At 31.9% G+C, this 18,120-nt stretch overlaps 1 protein-coding gene across 1 annotated transcript; it reads left to right on the top strand.

Moving 5' to 3' along the window:
• The first annotated feature begins 2,444 nt into the window (after positions 1 to 2,444).
• LOC141601448 (uncharacterized) lies at positions 2,445 to 2,945 on the top strand. Its single transcript, XM_074421734.1, has one exon. The coding sequence runs from the start codon at positions 2,445 to 2,447 to the stop codon at positions 2,943 to 2,945; it is 501 nt and encodes a 166-aa protein (XP_074277835.1).
• Positions 2,946 to 18,120: the final 15,175 nt, after the last annotated feature.

Below are 18,120 nucleotides of genomic sequence, written 5' to 3'. Positions count from 1 at the left end.
ATAAAATTAACAAGTAATTTTATTAACACTAGAATAGTCTAGAATGGTCTAAATTACTAACAAGTGGTATCAGAGCAATTGTTACATACATGCATGTAGTTATAAGACAATTTTATTAATTTATGTGACAAATTCATAAAATTGGACATTTGGTTGTTAAAATTAGTTTTTTCACAAAATATGGTCTTGTATGTATATAATCTGGTCCTAAATGAATATAGGTTAAAAATTTTAATTTTGTAAAACTTAATGGCATATTATGACATTTTAAGATATAAAAAAGCATAAAATTGAATTAAAATACATTAATCTTAATTAAGGGTTAATTAAATTATGTTGCATGTTAATTTTATACATATTTATTTATAAATAACCATATTCATGTTCTATTTATGATAAGTAGAATGATTATAAAGTAATATGATTACTTTAAATAGTTTAACGATTTTTATTTGATAAGAAATCGCTAAATAATTGTTATTAAACAAATAAATATTTATCTAATTTTTGGGCTCGAAATTTTTGAATTTTTATCTTCTGTAACTTGTTCCAAATGTTCAAAATATTATTTTGAAGTCATTTTATTTTTAAGGCGAATTTAACAAAAATAACCCAACCTTTGATCTGTCTTCCAAAAATAACCCGACCATTTAACTTAAACAATAATAATCCAACCTTTGTATTTTTGTCACAAAAATATCCCGAAATCTCCTAAACAAATTTTTACCAAATATTGATAAATGATACAGAGTATTTTGTAAAATAGTTTCATAAATCTTTAAAGTCTATTTTGTGATATCATATATAAAAAAATTTCATAATCAAAAAACTAGAAAAATTATAATTTCCTTAGTTTGTCAATGGAAAACTAATTAACAAAACAAATATAGAAGTATACATTTTTGAAAAGAAATAAGATATATTTTTGATTTTTTAAACCCAAAATTTGAGGAAACAAACAATTTTTTAAACCATATAATTTATGCCTTTTAGGATTTTGAACATTACCAGAAATTTTTTTCAATTTTTTTCTATGTTTTTAAATTATTCGTAAATTATTTTTTCGTAATTTTATATAATTACTTTTGCAAATATATGACCAATAAGTTAATAGATTGATTAAATTATCCTTACAATATAATGTACAAAATTTTAAAATTTGTTTTTTCCATAAAAGTTTTGATTATATTGAATTTTTCATAAAAGTTATGAATTTTTATGTTAATCTTGCTATAAAATATTTGTAAACCCATTTAATCACTAAATAATTAGTGAGAATAATTATTTTGGGGTTAGACCAGATTAGTAAGAAGAGTACATCTTAAAATTATTTTAAGAATTGATTATGGATTTTTAATGGTAAAAATTCCGCAAAAAAAGCTCAAATGATAGTTGTTGGTATGTTGGACGATTTGGCATGATATTCTTTTTATTGCATATTTATTGTTCATATAGATGAATGAAGTTTATTGTACATTTATTAATGTAATTTTACCTAATATGGCAATAGTTAGAAATTGGTATTTCCCGTAATGTAAGGCAATATCGATTTAATTTTTAATTAATTGCGATTTCGTATCACTAATTTGTAATTAATTAATAGTTTTAATTTTATTACAAATTGTATAATAGGGTATTGCTATGTATTTTGATTATTAGTAGTTAGTTTGTATTATCTCAAGACGGAGTATCCTAAAGACGGTGTTTTCGGAAAGGAGTTCCGAAGTTCAAAAGATGGAGGCCATTTTTATGAAGGCTCAAGGGACCAAGGAGTTGGTTTCCGAAGTATAGTAATTTAAGTTAATTAGATTAATTAGGTGGCCATATGACGACTTGTTGTTTTTATATTTATGCATTCATGCCAAATCGTTACTACATGTTTTTTTCCTTTTTGTTATCGATTTTAAATTGTCTAGCATTCACCTATTTAGTTCACTTAAAAGTGATAGACAATTAAATTGATAAGATCTCTCACATATTAAAATTGAGATTAGCCTTACCAATTAGTAGAACCTATGAGTCCCTTCTTCATTAGGGGGTAGGCTCGGATCACCGGGGTGCCTTCTTTTTACGTTGGGTAAGTAGGGTGATAAATGTTATTACACGCGAAAATTGGTTGGACTCAACAGGACAAATATGGGATGTATCGGCCCACCGTGCCTATATTTTTTCTGGGGCTATAGATGGAATTTATAGAAATTCCGTCAACCAAGAGTTCTAATGGTAGAATAAGTTAAATGAGTTGACTCACCAAATTTATATAAATATGGGATGAATCGGCCTACCGTGCCCGTGTTTATATAAAGATGGATCTTGCAATCTTTTATATAAGTTAGTGGGAGATCATTATATAAATGGGAACTTGTTAAAATTGTTTTACAAGTATTTTTATTTAACGACAAATGTTAATTTTTCCTTTCATTTCCGTTTTTGTAGTAATCACGATGGCTTCATCTAGTCAAACTTCTACAATTCCATCTACAATTCCTAATGATTCATGGCTAAGTTCGTTCATGCATAAATACACTTTAAGTGCGAATGGTAGTAATTTTAAAGATTGGGAAGAAAAACTTCGTTTAGCCGCATGTGAAGGTAAATTAAGCTATCTCGTTGATCCCCCTCCCCCTTTACCGAACACAAGGTCAAGTGCCGATGTAAGGAATGCTTATGAAGATTACCATATAAATTCTATGATAGTTAAGAACTTCTTGATTTTTACTATGGAACCTTCCTTACAAAGGCAATGCATTAAATTCCACACCGCTCACGAGGTATTTTCGAGGCTTTCTACAATGTTTTCTCAAGCCCCGAGAATACTTCAATATGATGCCGATGTTCGTTTCTTTCAGGCGAACCTCAAGGAAGGACAATCTGTGAGTTCTCATGTACTTAAAATGATTGAGTACGTGGAAACTCTAGATGGGCTAGGATGTAAGATCCCATAGGAGCTTATTGTGGACCGAGTGCTCCACTCCCTCTCATCGATCAAGGAGTTTATCTTGTTGGAGTTTTTGTCCTCTACAATAGTGCATGATAATATTAATAAATATCATTAAGCCATATACATGGGATATTCATTGGCAATACTAGTCAGCTGATCGACGTATATCGGTAACGGTTGGCCAACTAGGGTTTGACGTTACTGTCGTGAGACGGCGGTGTTCAGCTGATCCCTTTCGGTCACACCTAAAGGAACGAGCCCCAACACGAAAGCTAATTAATTATATGAGATATAGTTTAAATTAGTCCCTTGATTAAATTGACTAAGAGTTAGTCGATTAAATTGATTTAGAGAGATTTCGAGTTGCGAACTCGAAGAGCGGCGGTTATTATTTAATTACGCGATAATTAAATAATAAGTTTTATGAGACGAGTTTTAGTTAATTAATTGTTAATTCACTAAAATTGTACTAATTGATTAATGTGATTAATATTAGTACGTAAATAATATGTGTAGTGGTACACGTATATTTACGGAGTGATTTGGACGAAATTAATTGGAAGCATTTAAACATGAAACGATGTTTAAATAAAATTTACACGTATTTGTGCGACAAATATAAGAACCAAAATGGATCCAAATGGGACATTGGACCGTGTAAATGAAGTTAGTGGATGATCATAATCATTTCACTTTTACTTGTTTTTCTTCCATAAGTTGTCATAACATCTTTGTGCATGTGACAAAAGATTGAACAATATTAAAAACAAGTTGACTCCTACACACTACCCTTCCACCCGCCACTTTCCCCAAATACTCTCCAAATTGTTGTTCATTTTTCTACCACTTCACTTGTACATTTTTGCATGTGAACAACAATTTTTCTATCTCTCTAAAAATCATAAGCATCATTTTTACTAAAATTGTTAGTAAAACAAAATAAATACTAAGAGTGTTAGTATTATTTACATAATATTCAAGGGTTATATGGTTAATTTCTAGTTAAAATTAATCATATGAGTTGGAGGTTTGTTCTTGGGTGCAACTTAAAGGAGCTCTTCTAATTTGAAGATTGGATGATCTTGCCATTCTTAATAGATCAACAACAACCAAGATGGGTGATCTTGGTTGTGCCCAAATACTACCATTTCTCAATGTAAGGAAAATTATTTTCCTCTTCTTTTATTCTAATATGCTTTTATATTGCATGCATGTTACATAGATCACCAAAATGATAAATTATGAGATAATTTAATTTTTATTAGAGAGTTTAATATGGATCTATGATCTTTCAAGTGGTATCAGAGCTTAGGCTTGTAATTTGCATGTTGATTTTAAGCATATTAATGAATTATGAGATAATTTATAAAAACTCAAAAATTGTGTTAGAAGAGGTTTTAGCACGAAATATTTAGGACATAAATACCTACTAATCTCAAAAGACTTGTGGTTAAGTTTGGTGATTTATGAAGTTATTTTGCTATTTTTAATGATTTTTGGTAGAAAACCGAGTCAAAATGCCGTATTTTAGTTAAAAATTGACTAAAAATAGTTAAAAATTGATTCGGTCCATGGATGTTTTATGGTATTTCATGCATGTTTTCTACTGATTGTATGCAAAAGGTCGAAGGTTGGTTCGAATTTTTGCATGTTTATTGATTTTATGAGATAAAAGTCGATAAAAGTGAAATAAATTAATCATAATTTTGAAACAATTGATTCTGTTGGAATATGTGTCCTCCGACAATAATGCGATCACGACTGTTGATCATAATGATCACATGTTTAAGTCTCATTAAAATGAATACAATTGGGAAGTAATATTATTGTTATCACAACCGGTCAACATATATCGGTAATGATTGGTGACTAGAGTTTGACATTACTTTGTCGTGTGACGGTGGTGATCATTGACCCCTAGGTCATACCTATAGGGCATCACTCTTAATTGATTATTTAATTAATCGTATAATGTTACGAGTTAATTAAATTACTTGAAAATTGACGGACGATTTTGGAAGTAAAATTTACGTATCATATTGAAATGTGATTAAATAAGATACGGTCTGAGTAATTAAATTGTATAATTACTCGGATGAAATAAATTGTTTAATGTAACAATTAAATTTGAATGAATTGTTATAAATACAATCTGTTGTGATTTATAAATGATAAAATATTTTGGCACAAGTAATTATGAAATTACTAAGTCGATTTTTGTATGTGACGTATTTTTTATTAATACGTTGATTTTTAATATGTTAAAAATACATAACAAATATATGTGACATGTGACATGTAACATATAGACAATTGACAAAAATAATATGGAATCCATATTATAGAATGGGCCGAAAATTAGAAGGATTTAAGCTAATTATATGTTGTTTGTAATTAGTGGAAAACACAATGATTAAAAGCAACCTAGCCATGCAAGCCTATTGTTCCTTGTGAAGAACAATTTCTCCATGCATTGGCTCCCCTATTGCCCTCCTCTTACACGGTTTTGAGAAGGCAAATGTGATCATTGTTTTCTCTATAATTTTACCTAATAATATACAAATGTAGTGTATTATTATTCATTCCATTCCATCATCAAAAATATAGAGATTTCTAGTGAGATAAAATCCTCTCTTCCTCTCTCATAATAACCGAAAATATTCAAGTGTTAAACAATATTTTTGGTTCAATTTTCTACCTTGATTAATATTATACTAGTATTGTAATATTAATTAAAATTAAGAGGAGCCTTGGGTATAAAACATAGGGAGAGATCTTACACTTAGATCTGTATTCTTCCATTGGAAAAGCTCAAGAACAAGGGAGATAGGTGATCTCTCTTGTGCCCTAATAGCCGAAATCTACAATGTAAGGACATGCTTTCTCCTCTATTTATATTATTGTTTGCATGCATAAAATCCGTTTTAATTTTATGACAAATTATTTAGACATATATGAGTATGTTAATATGTATAAAGATCTACATTTCCTTCAATCGGTATCAAGAGCCACGGTTGTTTGCATGCAAATTGGTTAAAAGTTTTTCCGAGTTATATGAATAACAAATAAAACTTGTAAAATTTGTGTTATTATGATATATCACGAAATTATTACATGCATGTTAATATTTCTGGTCCTAAAATGTTTTAGGATATTTTGGTTAATGTTTCGGATTTTTATTGTTCATAATTTACAATAATGGCATTTAAATGTGATTTTATGAGTAAAAATGTCATTTTTGGTCTAAAATTAGCTATACTTCGAATTTTCACTTGGTTTTTGGATATGTTGTTACATATATTATTTTGAGATAACCTGCAAATTTTCATAATTTTTGGACTTGTTATGCTCGAAAAATGAATTTTTCATTATTAAATACGGATTTAAGAGAAAAATAGGTTAATATGAGTTAAATTTCGAATATGGTCATAGAAAATTAATATGTTGTCACATGCAATTTTACAAGATGTGTGTAAAATAATTGGCTATAAAGAAGTCTTTTAGCATGATTTATGAATTTTTGAAGAAAAATAGCATAAATAGTGACATTATTAGTGAAAAATTAATAAAACATAATCTATGACTTAGGAAAAACGTCTAATGTTGCATTTTATTATATTTTTCAGATCTAAAATTGAAAAGTTAATGAAAATAATTTTTCCATATTTTTATGATTATTTTAATTAAAAATCGATAAACCGCAACATTGTTTTTCCGGAAAACTTTCGAAATTTTTAACCTAAGATTTTGGAACATTATGAGTGTCATGGATTTTTTCCAGAATGTTCATGAATTTAAATTTCAAATTTCAAATTTATTTGGAATTTTTGGATTTATTTGAAGTTTAATAGCTTATTTTGTAATTTTTGGTCCATTTATGAACAATTTTGTAAATAAAAGTTAATTATGGTCAAATTATTAGTGAAGACTATATTTTGAGTCCTAAGAGGTTAGGGTAATTAACTTATGCATAAATATGAGTTTATGTATTTTTGTGATTATAAAACGTTGAAATCACGCAAATCCGTAAAAACCGAGTAATATATGATATTGGCTATTAAAAGGCGATTTAGCATAAAAATTGAGCATGTTCATACATATTATAATGCTGCATTTTTCTTTATGATTGTCATAATTTTAATTTATGTAATTTTGATTTATGTAATTTTACTTAGTATGGCCTTAGATTTAATTGGTATTTCCCGAAATGTATGGGAATATCGATTCGGTTGTAATTTTATTGTGATCTCGTATCACCGTTTTGTAATTTAATAGATTTATTTTATTTTAGTTACAAATGTATAATAGGAAATTATGTAATTTATTATGTAATTTTATTCATTCCGGAGTTCCAAAAGACGGATTACTTCAAGAATGGCGATACATAAAGACGGTGTTACCTCGAGATGCGTGTCACAACCGAAGTTCAAGGGACCAATGGAGTTGGTTTCCGAATATGTAATAGTTTAATAGTTTTTCTATTTTAGGAAAGGCCATACTAGGATTTATTTACTTTTATGCTTGCATTTTATTTTATGTCACATGCATCGCTAAATCGCCATAACTAAACATGCATTGTCTTTTTATCGAGTTTATCGACCGTGTCAATTCGAATTATCGTAGTTCACCGCTTTAGCTCACTTAAAACGTGATAGATAATAAATTGTCATGACCTCTCGCTAAAACAACTAATTGAGACATAGCCTTACCAAATAGTAGAAACCATGAAAACCTATTTCGCGAGGGAGTGCACTCGGCCACCCCGGGGTACAAACCTTGTTACGTAGGGGAAGTGGGTGATAAATGTCTAATCCACCGAATTTATGTTGATGAGGGTTTCATCGGTTACCCCGTGCCTAAATTAATATGGGTTTGGATAATGGACACATTTATTCGAAATTTGGATTGAACTCAACAAAAGTAATTGATAAGGGTTTCATCGGCTACCCCGTGCCCTTGTTGATGTGTTTTGGGCTATAGATAAATATTAGAGTAATTTTATCGACCAAGAGTTCTAAAAGTAGAATCGATTAAAAGGTTAATCCACCGAGTTATATTGATGAGGGTTTCATCGGCTACCCCGTGCCTAAGTCGATATGAATTTGGGTCTTGGAATCATTTATTCTAGTTGGGTAGAGGTCACTAGAAAAATGCATATAACTTGTTTAAGTCATACTTTTTACGAGTATAATTAAAACGACAAATGTTTTACTCCTTATATTTTGTTTTGTAGACCACTTCTTATTCATAACAAATGGCAACACCAACTCCTAATGCTACACCACTCGCTACTTTATCTTGGCTCCGATCCTTTATGGATCGATGTAAACTTGAAAAGAATGGGTCAAATTTCTCCGAGTGGGATGCCCAACTCAAATTAGCCGCCGAGGGTGACGACAAGCTTCGTTACCTTACCGAGGCCTCTCCACCCGAACCCTCCACTAGGTCCACCGCGGCCACTAGGGAAGCCTATGAGGCTTACCAAAAGGAGTCCGCCGCAATGAAAAATGTATTAATATTTGCGATGGAGGCGGAACTCCAAAGGAGAGCCTTCAAAATGGGCAATGCTAATGAGATTTACTCCAAACTTGTGACCATGTTTTCACAAACTCCGCGGATCGTCCAATATGAGGCGGCCGCGGCATTCTTTGATCTCGACTTCAAAGAGGGCCAAAAGGTTAGCCCTCATGTGCTCAAACTCATGGAGCTTGTCGAGACCTTGAAAATTCAAAAGGTTGAAATCCCCAAAGAACTCATCGTAGATAGGATTCTACACTCCTTGTCTAAGGTCAAGGCATATGTGCAATTCCAGGTGAATTTCAATATGCAAGACAAGGATGTGTCTCTTGAGGAGTTGCACAAGTTACTTGTGCAAGCCGAGAGGGACATGGGGTTAAATGTGAACCCTCCCAAGGATGTGCTTAACATAAGCACAAAGAGTAAGGGGAAGTTCAAGAAGAGTGGAAGAAAGAGTAAAAAGCAAGCTCCCACATTCACCAAAGCTAAGTCTTGTGAAGCTAGCACATCCAAAGTCAAGAAGGGTCCTCTTGATAAATGCCATTATTGTAATGGCATGGGTCATTGGAAAAGAAATTGTTCCAAATACCTTGGTGATATCAAAGCTGGAAAGATCACTCCAGTAGGTAAATGACTAACCTTCTTTTATGTTTCTAAATTCAACTATGGTATTATGATGCAAAGTTGTGATAATGTATCTCCCTTTTTATTGTAAATAGGGCCTCCACCAAGCAAAGACAAAGGAAAAGAAAAGCAAGCATAAGAAACCATGAAGAAGCTAAGGATAGCTTTTATGGAGCTTTGTTTTTCATTGTCTTATTTTAAGTTATGTTTTGAATTTTTAGAACTTTAAGTTTCCGTGTTCGACATGGAAAGGTATTTTGGATAAAGGTTTGTATTTTGGATGATAGTGACTTGGTTTGCAACCCAAGTCACCCGTTTTATCATTTATCCTTTATGTTCTAAAATTTCATCTTTAAATGCTTGCGTTTTGAAACATAAGATTATTCACTTAAAAGTGATCCAATAGACAATTATAATGACGGGTTTCATTATATGTCCACATGCTTAAGGCTTGTGTATGATCATTTATAAAGTGATTTTGAGTCTATGAACTCTCTTAAGGTATGTCAATCACCAAGTACACATATGAATTAAATGACAATTAGTCTACCTATGAGGTAGTTCTCCTTATAATTCAACATCATTAATTTGTGTCTCATATGCTATCTTTGAATGATTAGTGTATTTATTCTAAAGATAGAGTGGGAGAAAAATGAGGAACACAACACACAAGACAAGATTAAATTGTGTACTTGTGTAAATGAAGATCTACGCAAAAGAGAATGATTTGAATGAAGGTATATCTAATTACATAGTATACCGAATAGATGAGATCTATGGTCTCAAGTTAGTTCTATATGACTAAAGAGACCAAGTGTAGTAATCATTAGAGAATTTTCTTAAGATAACTACACGAGGAGACCAAAAGAAAGTTTTGGAAGAAAAATGACTAATGTAAAGTCTTAACGAGTTTTTGACTAAGTTTATGAAGCATTTGACCAATAGTTTCAATCATGAGTTTTACTTAAGAGCCTAAATGAATCAAAGTAACATACTAGTTATAATCAAGATTAAGTTGCAAAGATTTGATATACCGATATCCTCAATTGCTACAAGTTAAACCATACAAATGTCATTGCTTAACCTCCCTATGAAATGGTTAAATTTCCTTCCAAAAGGGTATTTGTGAAGGACGTATTCTAGATATTGTTTATATTTGAATAATGACATTGTTACACATCATTATGACATGAGTGTGTTGGAGATTCAAAACCTCTTTCCGTAAGGTTAAGAAGAGACCACTTCAAAATAGGTATTTTGAAAAGATATGATGGGAACATATATGGTTTTATCCTAATAACTTGGCAGTGCAATTTATATTTCAATTCTTGACATATTCCGATTGAGAAGTCAATTTCGAAATATGTAGAATTAAGTGGGAGTTAGGAAATTCTCATGTGAAGACATGGAATTTAGTGGGAGTTATCATCTTTTGAATTTTACGACTCATAACTCATTAAAGAATGACGAGCTAATACCTTCTTTCATAAAGAAGCCTTTGAGTTTTCAATTCTGGATGAAAATGGACAATGATGAATCCAATTGCATCAGGGATGTTGGATTAGTATTAAGAGATACACATCATATCAACATACACATAGGTTATTCATATGAATGAAAATGGGATTACCATTAGCAGTCATGGTAGTTCATTGAACCTGAGAACGGTTGATCTCATGATTATTAGTAACTAATGTTTCCGCCATTAGAATAATCATGTACATGTCCAATTTTGAATCATATGCATAAGAGCATGATGATTGGTTGGTGAGCCATAAAAGAAACGTCATGAATTCTCGAGTAGAATCCGATGAGCGATTTCGGTGATTGACGGAATGTTCCATTGTGTGTTAAGAGGTTGCACATACTGTAGAAAATCCGAGCACATATGAGGATTTATGAGAATCCCAAATCTTTCAAGCCTAGAAAGAGAAATGAGAAGTTTTGGAAAGATGCTTGGTTGAATAAGAGGTTATTCAAGATAATCTTTCCTAGTTAAGCTAGGACCTGTGAGAAGTACTAAGCTAATAATCTTGTCAACTATTACAAGATTCTACAAAACATATACCTAGTGCATTGTGTGTGGATGGAATACTTGATCGGTACAAGTTGTATTATTCATCGCAAATTCGTTCGTTATGAGATGATCGATAAGAAAGTTCTTTCAAGTTAAAGAACCAAAACCAAGGTCGAGAACCTTGATGTGTACTTGGTAAAATTCATGGTATGAGAACATGAATGTGAAGGAAATTGCAAGTGTAAGAAGTTTGAACACGTGGACACATGGGATGTTAAACTTCTCTTGCAATCAATAAGTGTTTACACTTATGATAAACATCACAAGGTTGTAATATGATATTGACTACCCAGGTGTGATGTCGACACTTGTCGTTTGAGTTATTATTAACTCACCTTGAACATTGTTATATCCAAACGGGTTGTAGAGACAATTGAACCCCGTTAAAGTGAACATGGATTAAATTGTTTTTGCCCATAGTTACTTATATGAGGTGACGTCTCGAAGTGACTAGAGTGTGATGCGATTGATGGCAAGTTCAGTGCCATACGGTCATGTGAGATGACTAGTCGATCACATAGGCAGACTGTTAGGAACACTTTGTCGGGCCTTATGACCGCTTATAGAGTTCGGCAAATTTATATAGCCTGGTCGTGGCGAGAGCTACTATAGTATTCAAATGAGTCGATTCTTTTGACTAAAGACTATTCGCCTAAGATGGCACGATTTGATTAACTTTGATTTGTGTTACTACGACCTTCGTAAATGGGGTCAAATGGGCATATTTTGGGTTATGATGGCTGTGGCTAGTCGAAGGGAATGAGTGCGATAGGAATTGTCCACCCCTAGTCGGGGTTATAACAATATCTCGGGGCCACTCGAGGAGTAATGAATCGAAATGCGTGGCCACGCTCGGATGGCATCCGAGTGGATAAATCCGGTCAATCGCTTATTCTCCGGATCGAGGAAACCACTCTTGATATGATCACTTGCAAGTACGACCTGAAAGACACCTTGCATTGAGTGGGAGATAGTAATAGGACAAGAGAATTGGTGACGCACACTTGTCGAGGACAAGTGGGAGATTGTTGGAATATGTGTCCTCCGACAATAATGCGATCACGACTGTTGATCATAATGATCACATGTTTAAGTCTCATTAAAATGAATACAATTGGGAAGTAATATTGTTACTGTCAACTGGTCAACATATATCGGTAATGATTGGCTGACTAGAGTTTGACATTACTGTCGTGTGACGGTGGTGATCAGTTGACCCCCTAGGTCATACCTATAGGGCATCACTCTTAATTGATTATTTAATTAATCGTATAATGTTACGAGTTAATTAAATTACTTGAAAATTGACGGACGATTTTGGAAGTAAAATTTACGTATCATATTGAAATGTGATTAAATAAGATACGGTCTGAGTAATTAAATTGTATAATTACTCGGATGAAATAAATTGTTTAATGTAACAATTAAATTTGAATGAATTGTTATAAATACAATCTGTTGTGATTTATAAATGATAAAATATTTTGGCACAAGTAATTATGAAATTACTAAGTCGATTTTTGTATGTGACGTATTTTTTATTAATACGTTGATTTTTAATATGTTAAAAATACATAACAAATATATGTGACATGTAACATATAGACAATTGACAAAAATAATATGGAATCCATATTATAGAATGGGCCGAAAATTAGAAGGATTTAAGCTAATTATATGTTGTTTGTAATTAGTGGAAAACACAATGATTAAAAGCAACCTAGCCATGCAAGCCTATTGTTCCTTGTGAAGAACAATTTCTCCATGCATTGGCTCCCCTATTGCCCTCCTCTTACACGGTTTTGAGAAGGCAAATGTGATCATTGTTTTCTCTATAATTTTACCTAATAATATACAAATGTAGTGTATTATTATTCATTCCATTCCATCATCAAAAATATAGAGATTTCTAGTGAGATAAAATCCTCTCTTCCTCTCTCATAATAACCGAAAATATTCAAGTGTTAAACAATATTTTTGGTTCAATTTTCTACCTTGATTAATATTATACTAGTATTGTAATATTAATTAAAATTAAGAGGAGCCTTGGGTATAAAACATAGGGAGAGATCTTACACTTAGATCTGTATTCTTCCATTGGAAAAGCTCAAGAACAAGGGAGATAGGTGATCTCTCTTGTGCCCTAATAGCCGAAATCTACAATGTAAGGACATGCTTTCTCCTCTATTTATATTATTGTTTGCATGCATAAAATCCGTTTTAATTTTATGACAAATTATTTAGACATATATGAGTATGTTAATATGTATAAAGATCTACATTTCCTTCAGATTCTGCCCATGATAAATTTATATACATTTAAAAATATTATTTAAATGTTAAAAGTGAATTTTAAAATGTGTTTTCACCTTGTTTTGGTGTTTATTAATTTTAGTGGTTAAAAACCGATAAATATCGATCTTTTTCTTCATAAATTTTATCCGGATTTTTGGGGCAATTTTTCTGACATTTTGGTGTTCTTTGGAGTGTTCTAGAATACTAAAAAATTTTGTTTCAATTTTTTGGGTAATATTTCAATTATTTTGGATTTTTACTTAAAAATTATGATTTTTACCGATTAAATTAGCAAAATATCACCAAATCAAACTAACTATTCATCATAAAATTAGTGAGGACTAATTTTGAGGTTCAAAACAGTTTGGATAATTAGTTTGGATTTAAATGAGATTTAAGAGTTGATTATTGATTTTTACATGTTAAAAATCGATTAAATCCACAAAAACCCGAGATGAATACCAACGATTGATGGATAAGGCGATTTTAGCATCATTTTACAACATTTTAAGCATATTTATTTAAGTTTAATGAATGATTGTCATTTATTTAAAGTATTTATCTTGTTGTACCTAGTATGTCCTAGTTTATTTAATCGTTATTACCCGAAATGAATGGGAATATCGATTTGTTTGTAATTAAATACGATCTCGTATTGTCGGTTTGTAATTAATTAATAGTTTTATTTATTTTATTAATCAATGTATAATAGGAATAGCTATGTAATTCAATTGTAATAGTTATTTTTACCGGCGTTTCCAAAAGACGGATTACATCGAGACGAAGTCTATTTTTGGAAGGTGTTCCAAATCCCACAAGAAGGAGCCACTTATGGAATGAAGAGGCAAGGGACCAAGGAGTTGGTTTCCGAAATGTAATAGACTAGTTTTTATTAACTAGGTGGCCATACTAGGATTTATTAATATGCTTACTTGTTTGCTTGTTTTATTTTCGCGCATGCCAAAATCGCCATTCACATGCATTTTATCTTCGCGATTGTCAATTCACATCATTTACATTCACCGAATTAGTTCACTTATAGGGAATTTATGACTAAATTGACAAGATCTCTCACATAACTAAAATTGAGATTAGCCTTACCAATTAGTAACACCTATGGATCTCTTGTTCATTAGAGCCATGCTCGCCCAAGCGGGGTGTTCTCTTTTTACCTTGAGTAAGTAGGGTGGTAAGCGGTTATCACACGCCAAAATTGGTTGGACTCAATGGGACATAAGACGGTCTTGTGTTCCGGGGCTAGTAGATGGATTTAAGGAAATTCATCGACCAAGAGTTCTAGAGGTAGAATTAGTCAACGTGACTTACCGAATTTACACAATTATAGGATGTTTCGCCCAAGCGATGCTCATTTTTGTTTAATATTTGGGTCTTGGAATAATTTATATAATTTAGTGGGACATCATTATATAAATGTTAAAACTTGTTAAAGATGTTTCACAAGTAAAATTAAAACATTGAATGTTAATTTTTCCTATTTTTCGTTCATTCTCATAAATGTATGATAACGCGCACTTCATCCTCCTTTCTCTATTTATTGTTATACTTGTTTCATTCTTTCATAGAAAGCTGTTTCTTTGAAGGAATTAATGATTGGTAACATGATTTACCAATTCACCTACATAAGCTTACAACGATTTTTGCGATTATTATCCAACTTAACGTCCATACATATTAAAAAGGGGTTTCATGTTGCAAACTCATATTACGAGTTTAAAAGGAAGTCACATTTTATCAAGAGAGTCTTGATTTCGAAAGCGAGACCTCCATCATGAAGATGACATATTAGTTTTAATTACTCAAGAGTAATTCAAAAGTTTGCGAAAACAATTTTCAAAAACACTTATAATACTCCAATATGATACTGTCAAATAGCTCACTTCGAGAAAGGCCAAATCAATTGTTTATGCGCTAAAGAGTTTAGGCATATGATAACAATTGAACGGTTAGGTAGTCCAATTTCGCAAGAAGTTGAGATTTTGTCACATGTTGCACTCACTTTATAGTAATTCACTCTTACTAAGTGTACAAAATATCACGAATGACATGAAGAGAGGTCTTCATGAGATTCATTTTTGCTTGATTAAAGCAAAGAGGAATGTGAAAGTGAGTGGGAGTTAAGAAGAATCAACCCTAGATGTATACGATAGAACAAAGTTGAAAGAGACATCTACTCAATGGAAAGGCTAGTTCCACTATCTTGGTATGAGATACCAAGTACGGGTCATTTCTTTGTAAAGAAGTTTACATGAATTGATAAAACGTAAGACGTCTAGCATAGGACATTTTTGTATCGAAGTGGTGCTAGAGTAGCAATGATTTCGATAGGGACAAATGTACCTAAATTTGGTTTTAAAAGAATGTAATCATCTATGTTTATACATAGAAGGCATCACTCATGTGATTTAAAACAAAAGGTTGTACCTACTCCTATGATAACTTGGTGGTTGGTTTAGACCACTTAAGTTAGAGGAATTTTACATTCTTCATGAAAACTAAATGTTATACTATCTTGTAGATTTTAAAGTCTCTAATCTGGTGAACCCAATTGATCAAACCTCAAGTAAATTCGTTTCAAACGAGTAAACGAAAAGCACATTGAACAACCATTTGATTGTGAGTCTTATGGTATGTGTGCATGTATTTTTTTTTTTGCAGAAAAGAAACACAGTAGTGAGGTGATTGACCATATACATACGGATGTGTAAGGCCAATAGTAGGTTATATATACTTCGTTACTTTTACCGTAATCTTAAGTAGATATGATAACTTCATATCTATTTAATAAGACATAAAAGTGATTTTTTGAAACATGGAATATTTTCAATATGAAGTATTAAACCAAAAGCACGTCAAGATCAAGATGTTGATCGGAAGTTTCAAAGTAATGACTTTGAAGGTCAAATGGGTAATATCAAGTAATGACGTTGATGATCACTAAGAAGATTGTGAACCAGTTCACATAAATCTTTTCCTTGGTACACCATAGAGTATGGTGTAGTCAAGTATATAAACCGAACTTTATGAGATATAGTTTGAGGTTTTTCGTAATTTTTGTAAGCTATTTTCTCACTAAAAGTTTAAAACCCGACTATAATAGCCTTAATGACTCCATATGAGATATGGATAGGGAGAGTCCCTAACTTGTCTTTTTATACATTTGGGATCATAAATGTTTATGTTCAGAACCAATTTGTGTATTTGTGTGGGTTATCCAAAATTGAACCACTTGGTTTTTACTCCTCCAAAACGAGAACAAAGAGTTTGTGGCTCATAATACTGTCTTTCCAGAAAGATTTTCATTTTCTGGAAGACAGAGTGGGAGAAAATTTTGAACTTACGGAAGTCCAAGACCCACAGACTGAGTATAATGCAAGAAGACGTTCTTTATTGTGGCTCAGTGGTTATAAGGAGATAATTTTGCGATAATATTGCGTTACTTTTTAAAAGTGACGAATCTTAAACCCTCATCAAAGGCTTTCCTATAGTATGAACTCTATGTGATGGCGTGTCACCATGCAATTAGAATTGATCTCCTTGCACACGATGCGATAAGGAAGGAAACACGAGATGTTTTAGAGACTTGATTTAAGGTGAATACTTTGGTAGGTTACCTTGATCTTGTCGTAAAGGTTACAGAAGATGTTTAAAATTTGGGTTGGTTATAGAGAGTTTTGTGACAACCCAAAATACCTTTATCAATTCATATGTTCTTAGCAATATAGCTTCTCATGAGGATGAGATTCGGCAAATGAATAATGAAACTTTCTCCTTGGGAGAAGTTTTGTTGATGTTGTCAATGCTAAGAAGCCTAACATGCTTGAAAGATCCATTTTGTGATCTATATACGTCAAAGTGTTGGAACTTTGGGTTCAATCATGTAGTCTATCAAAATGGTATTACTCGAGTGTCGAGGTACCATGATGATACATGGAGTTTAGTGGGAGCTAAATTAAGTTTCTTAGTCTAAATATGTGCTTGACATATTAGTGACTAGAAATGTAGCTAAGGTGATGTTTCTTAGTCTAAAATATGTGTTTGACATATTAGTGACTAGAAATATTCTCGGGTGAATATTTGAGAGTAGCATGGTGCATCATAAATATCCGGATCTAATGAGATAGATCTCCATGGATATTAGCATTATAGTCAGGAGACTTATGTGATAAGATTCTTGACTCCTTCAAGTTGCTGAACAATAAATATGATCTCTTGTGCTTCCGCTGCAGGATCTATTTAAATATGCTAAAAGCTGCTCTCGTCAGGACGTATCATATTGAGAATATGAGAAGTCATTATCAATCATTTCCTAGTGAGTGTCACTAGATGATTAATCAATAGCATCCTTGAGTACTTGAGAAGCACTGAGGATTTACTCTTGTAGTTTGGAGGAATTTATGAATTTCGTGTAAAAGGATTACACGGAAACATTCCTACGCTTATAAGATGTTATGGGTCTCGTTAAGGAATGGTTAGCATATAAGAGTGCTATGTGCATAAAGAATAATATGTATAAGAAGTTATACATATATGTATAAGAAGTTATATGTGTATAAAGAAGACATGTATGAGGAGTCATACATATAAGATGTCATATGAAGAATGTGCATGTATAAGCGTTATACGTACAAATCATGAACGAAAGCTA

The sequence above is a fragment of the Silene latifolia genome, chromosome 9 (genome assembly GCF_048544455.1).
Source record: "Silene latifolia isolate original U9 population chromosome 9, ASM4854445v1, whole genome shotgun sequence".
Lineage (NCBI taxonomy): Eukaryota > Viridiplantae > Streptophyta > Magnoliopsida > Caryophyllales > Caryophyllaceae > Silene > Silene latifolia.
This window is presented reverse-complemented; position numbering and strand designations above follow the sequence as displayed.

Excerpts from the sequence above, each read along its gene's own strand:
- LOC141601448 (XM_074421734.1), top strand. The coding sequence starts at position 2,445 with ATGGCTTCATCTAGTCAAACTTCTACAATTCCATCTACAATTCCTAAT.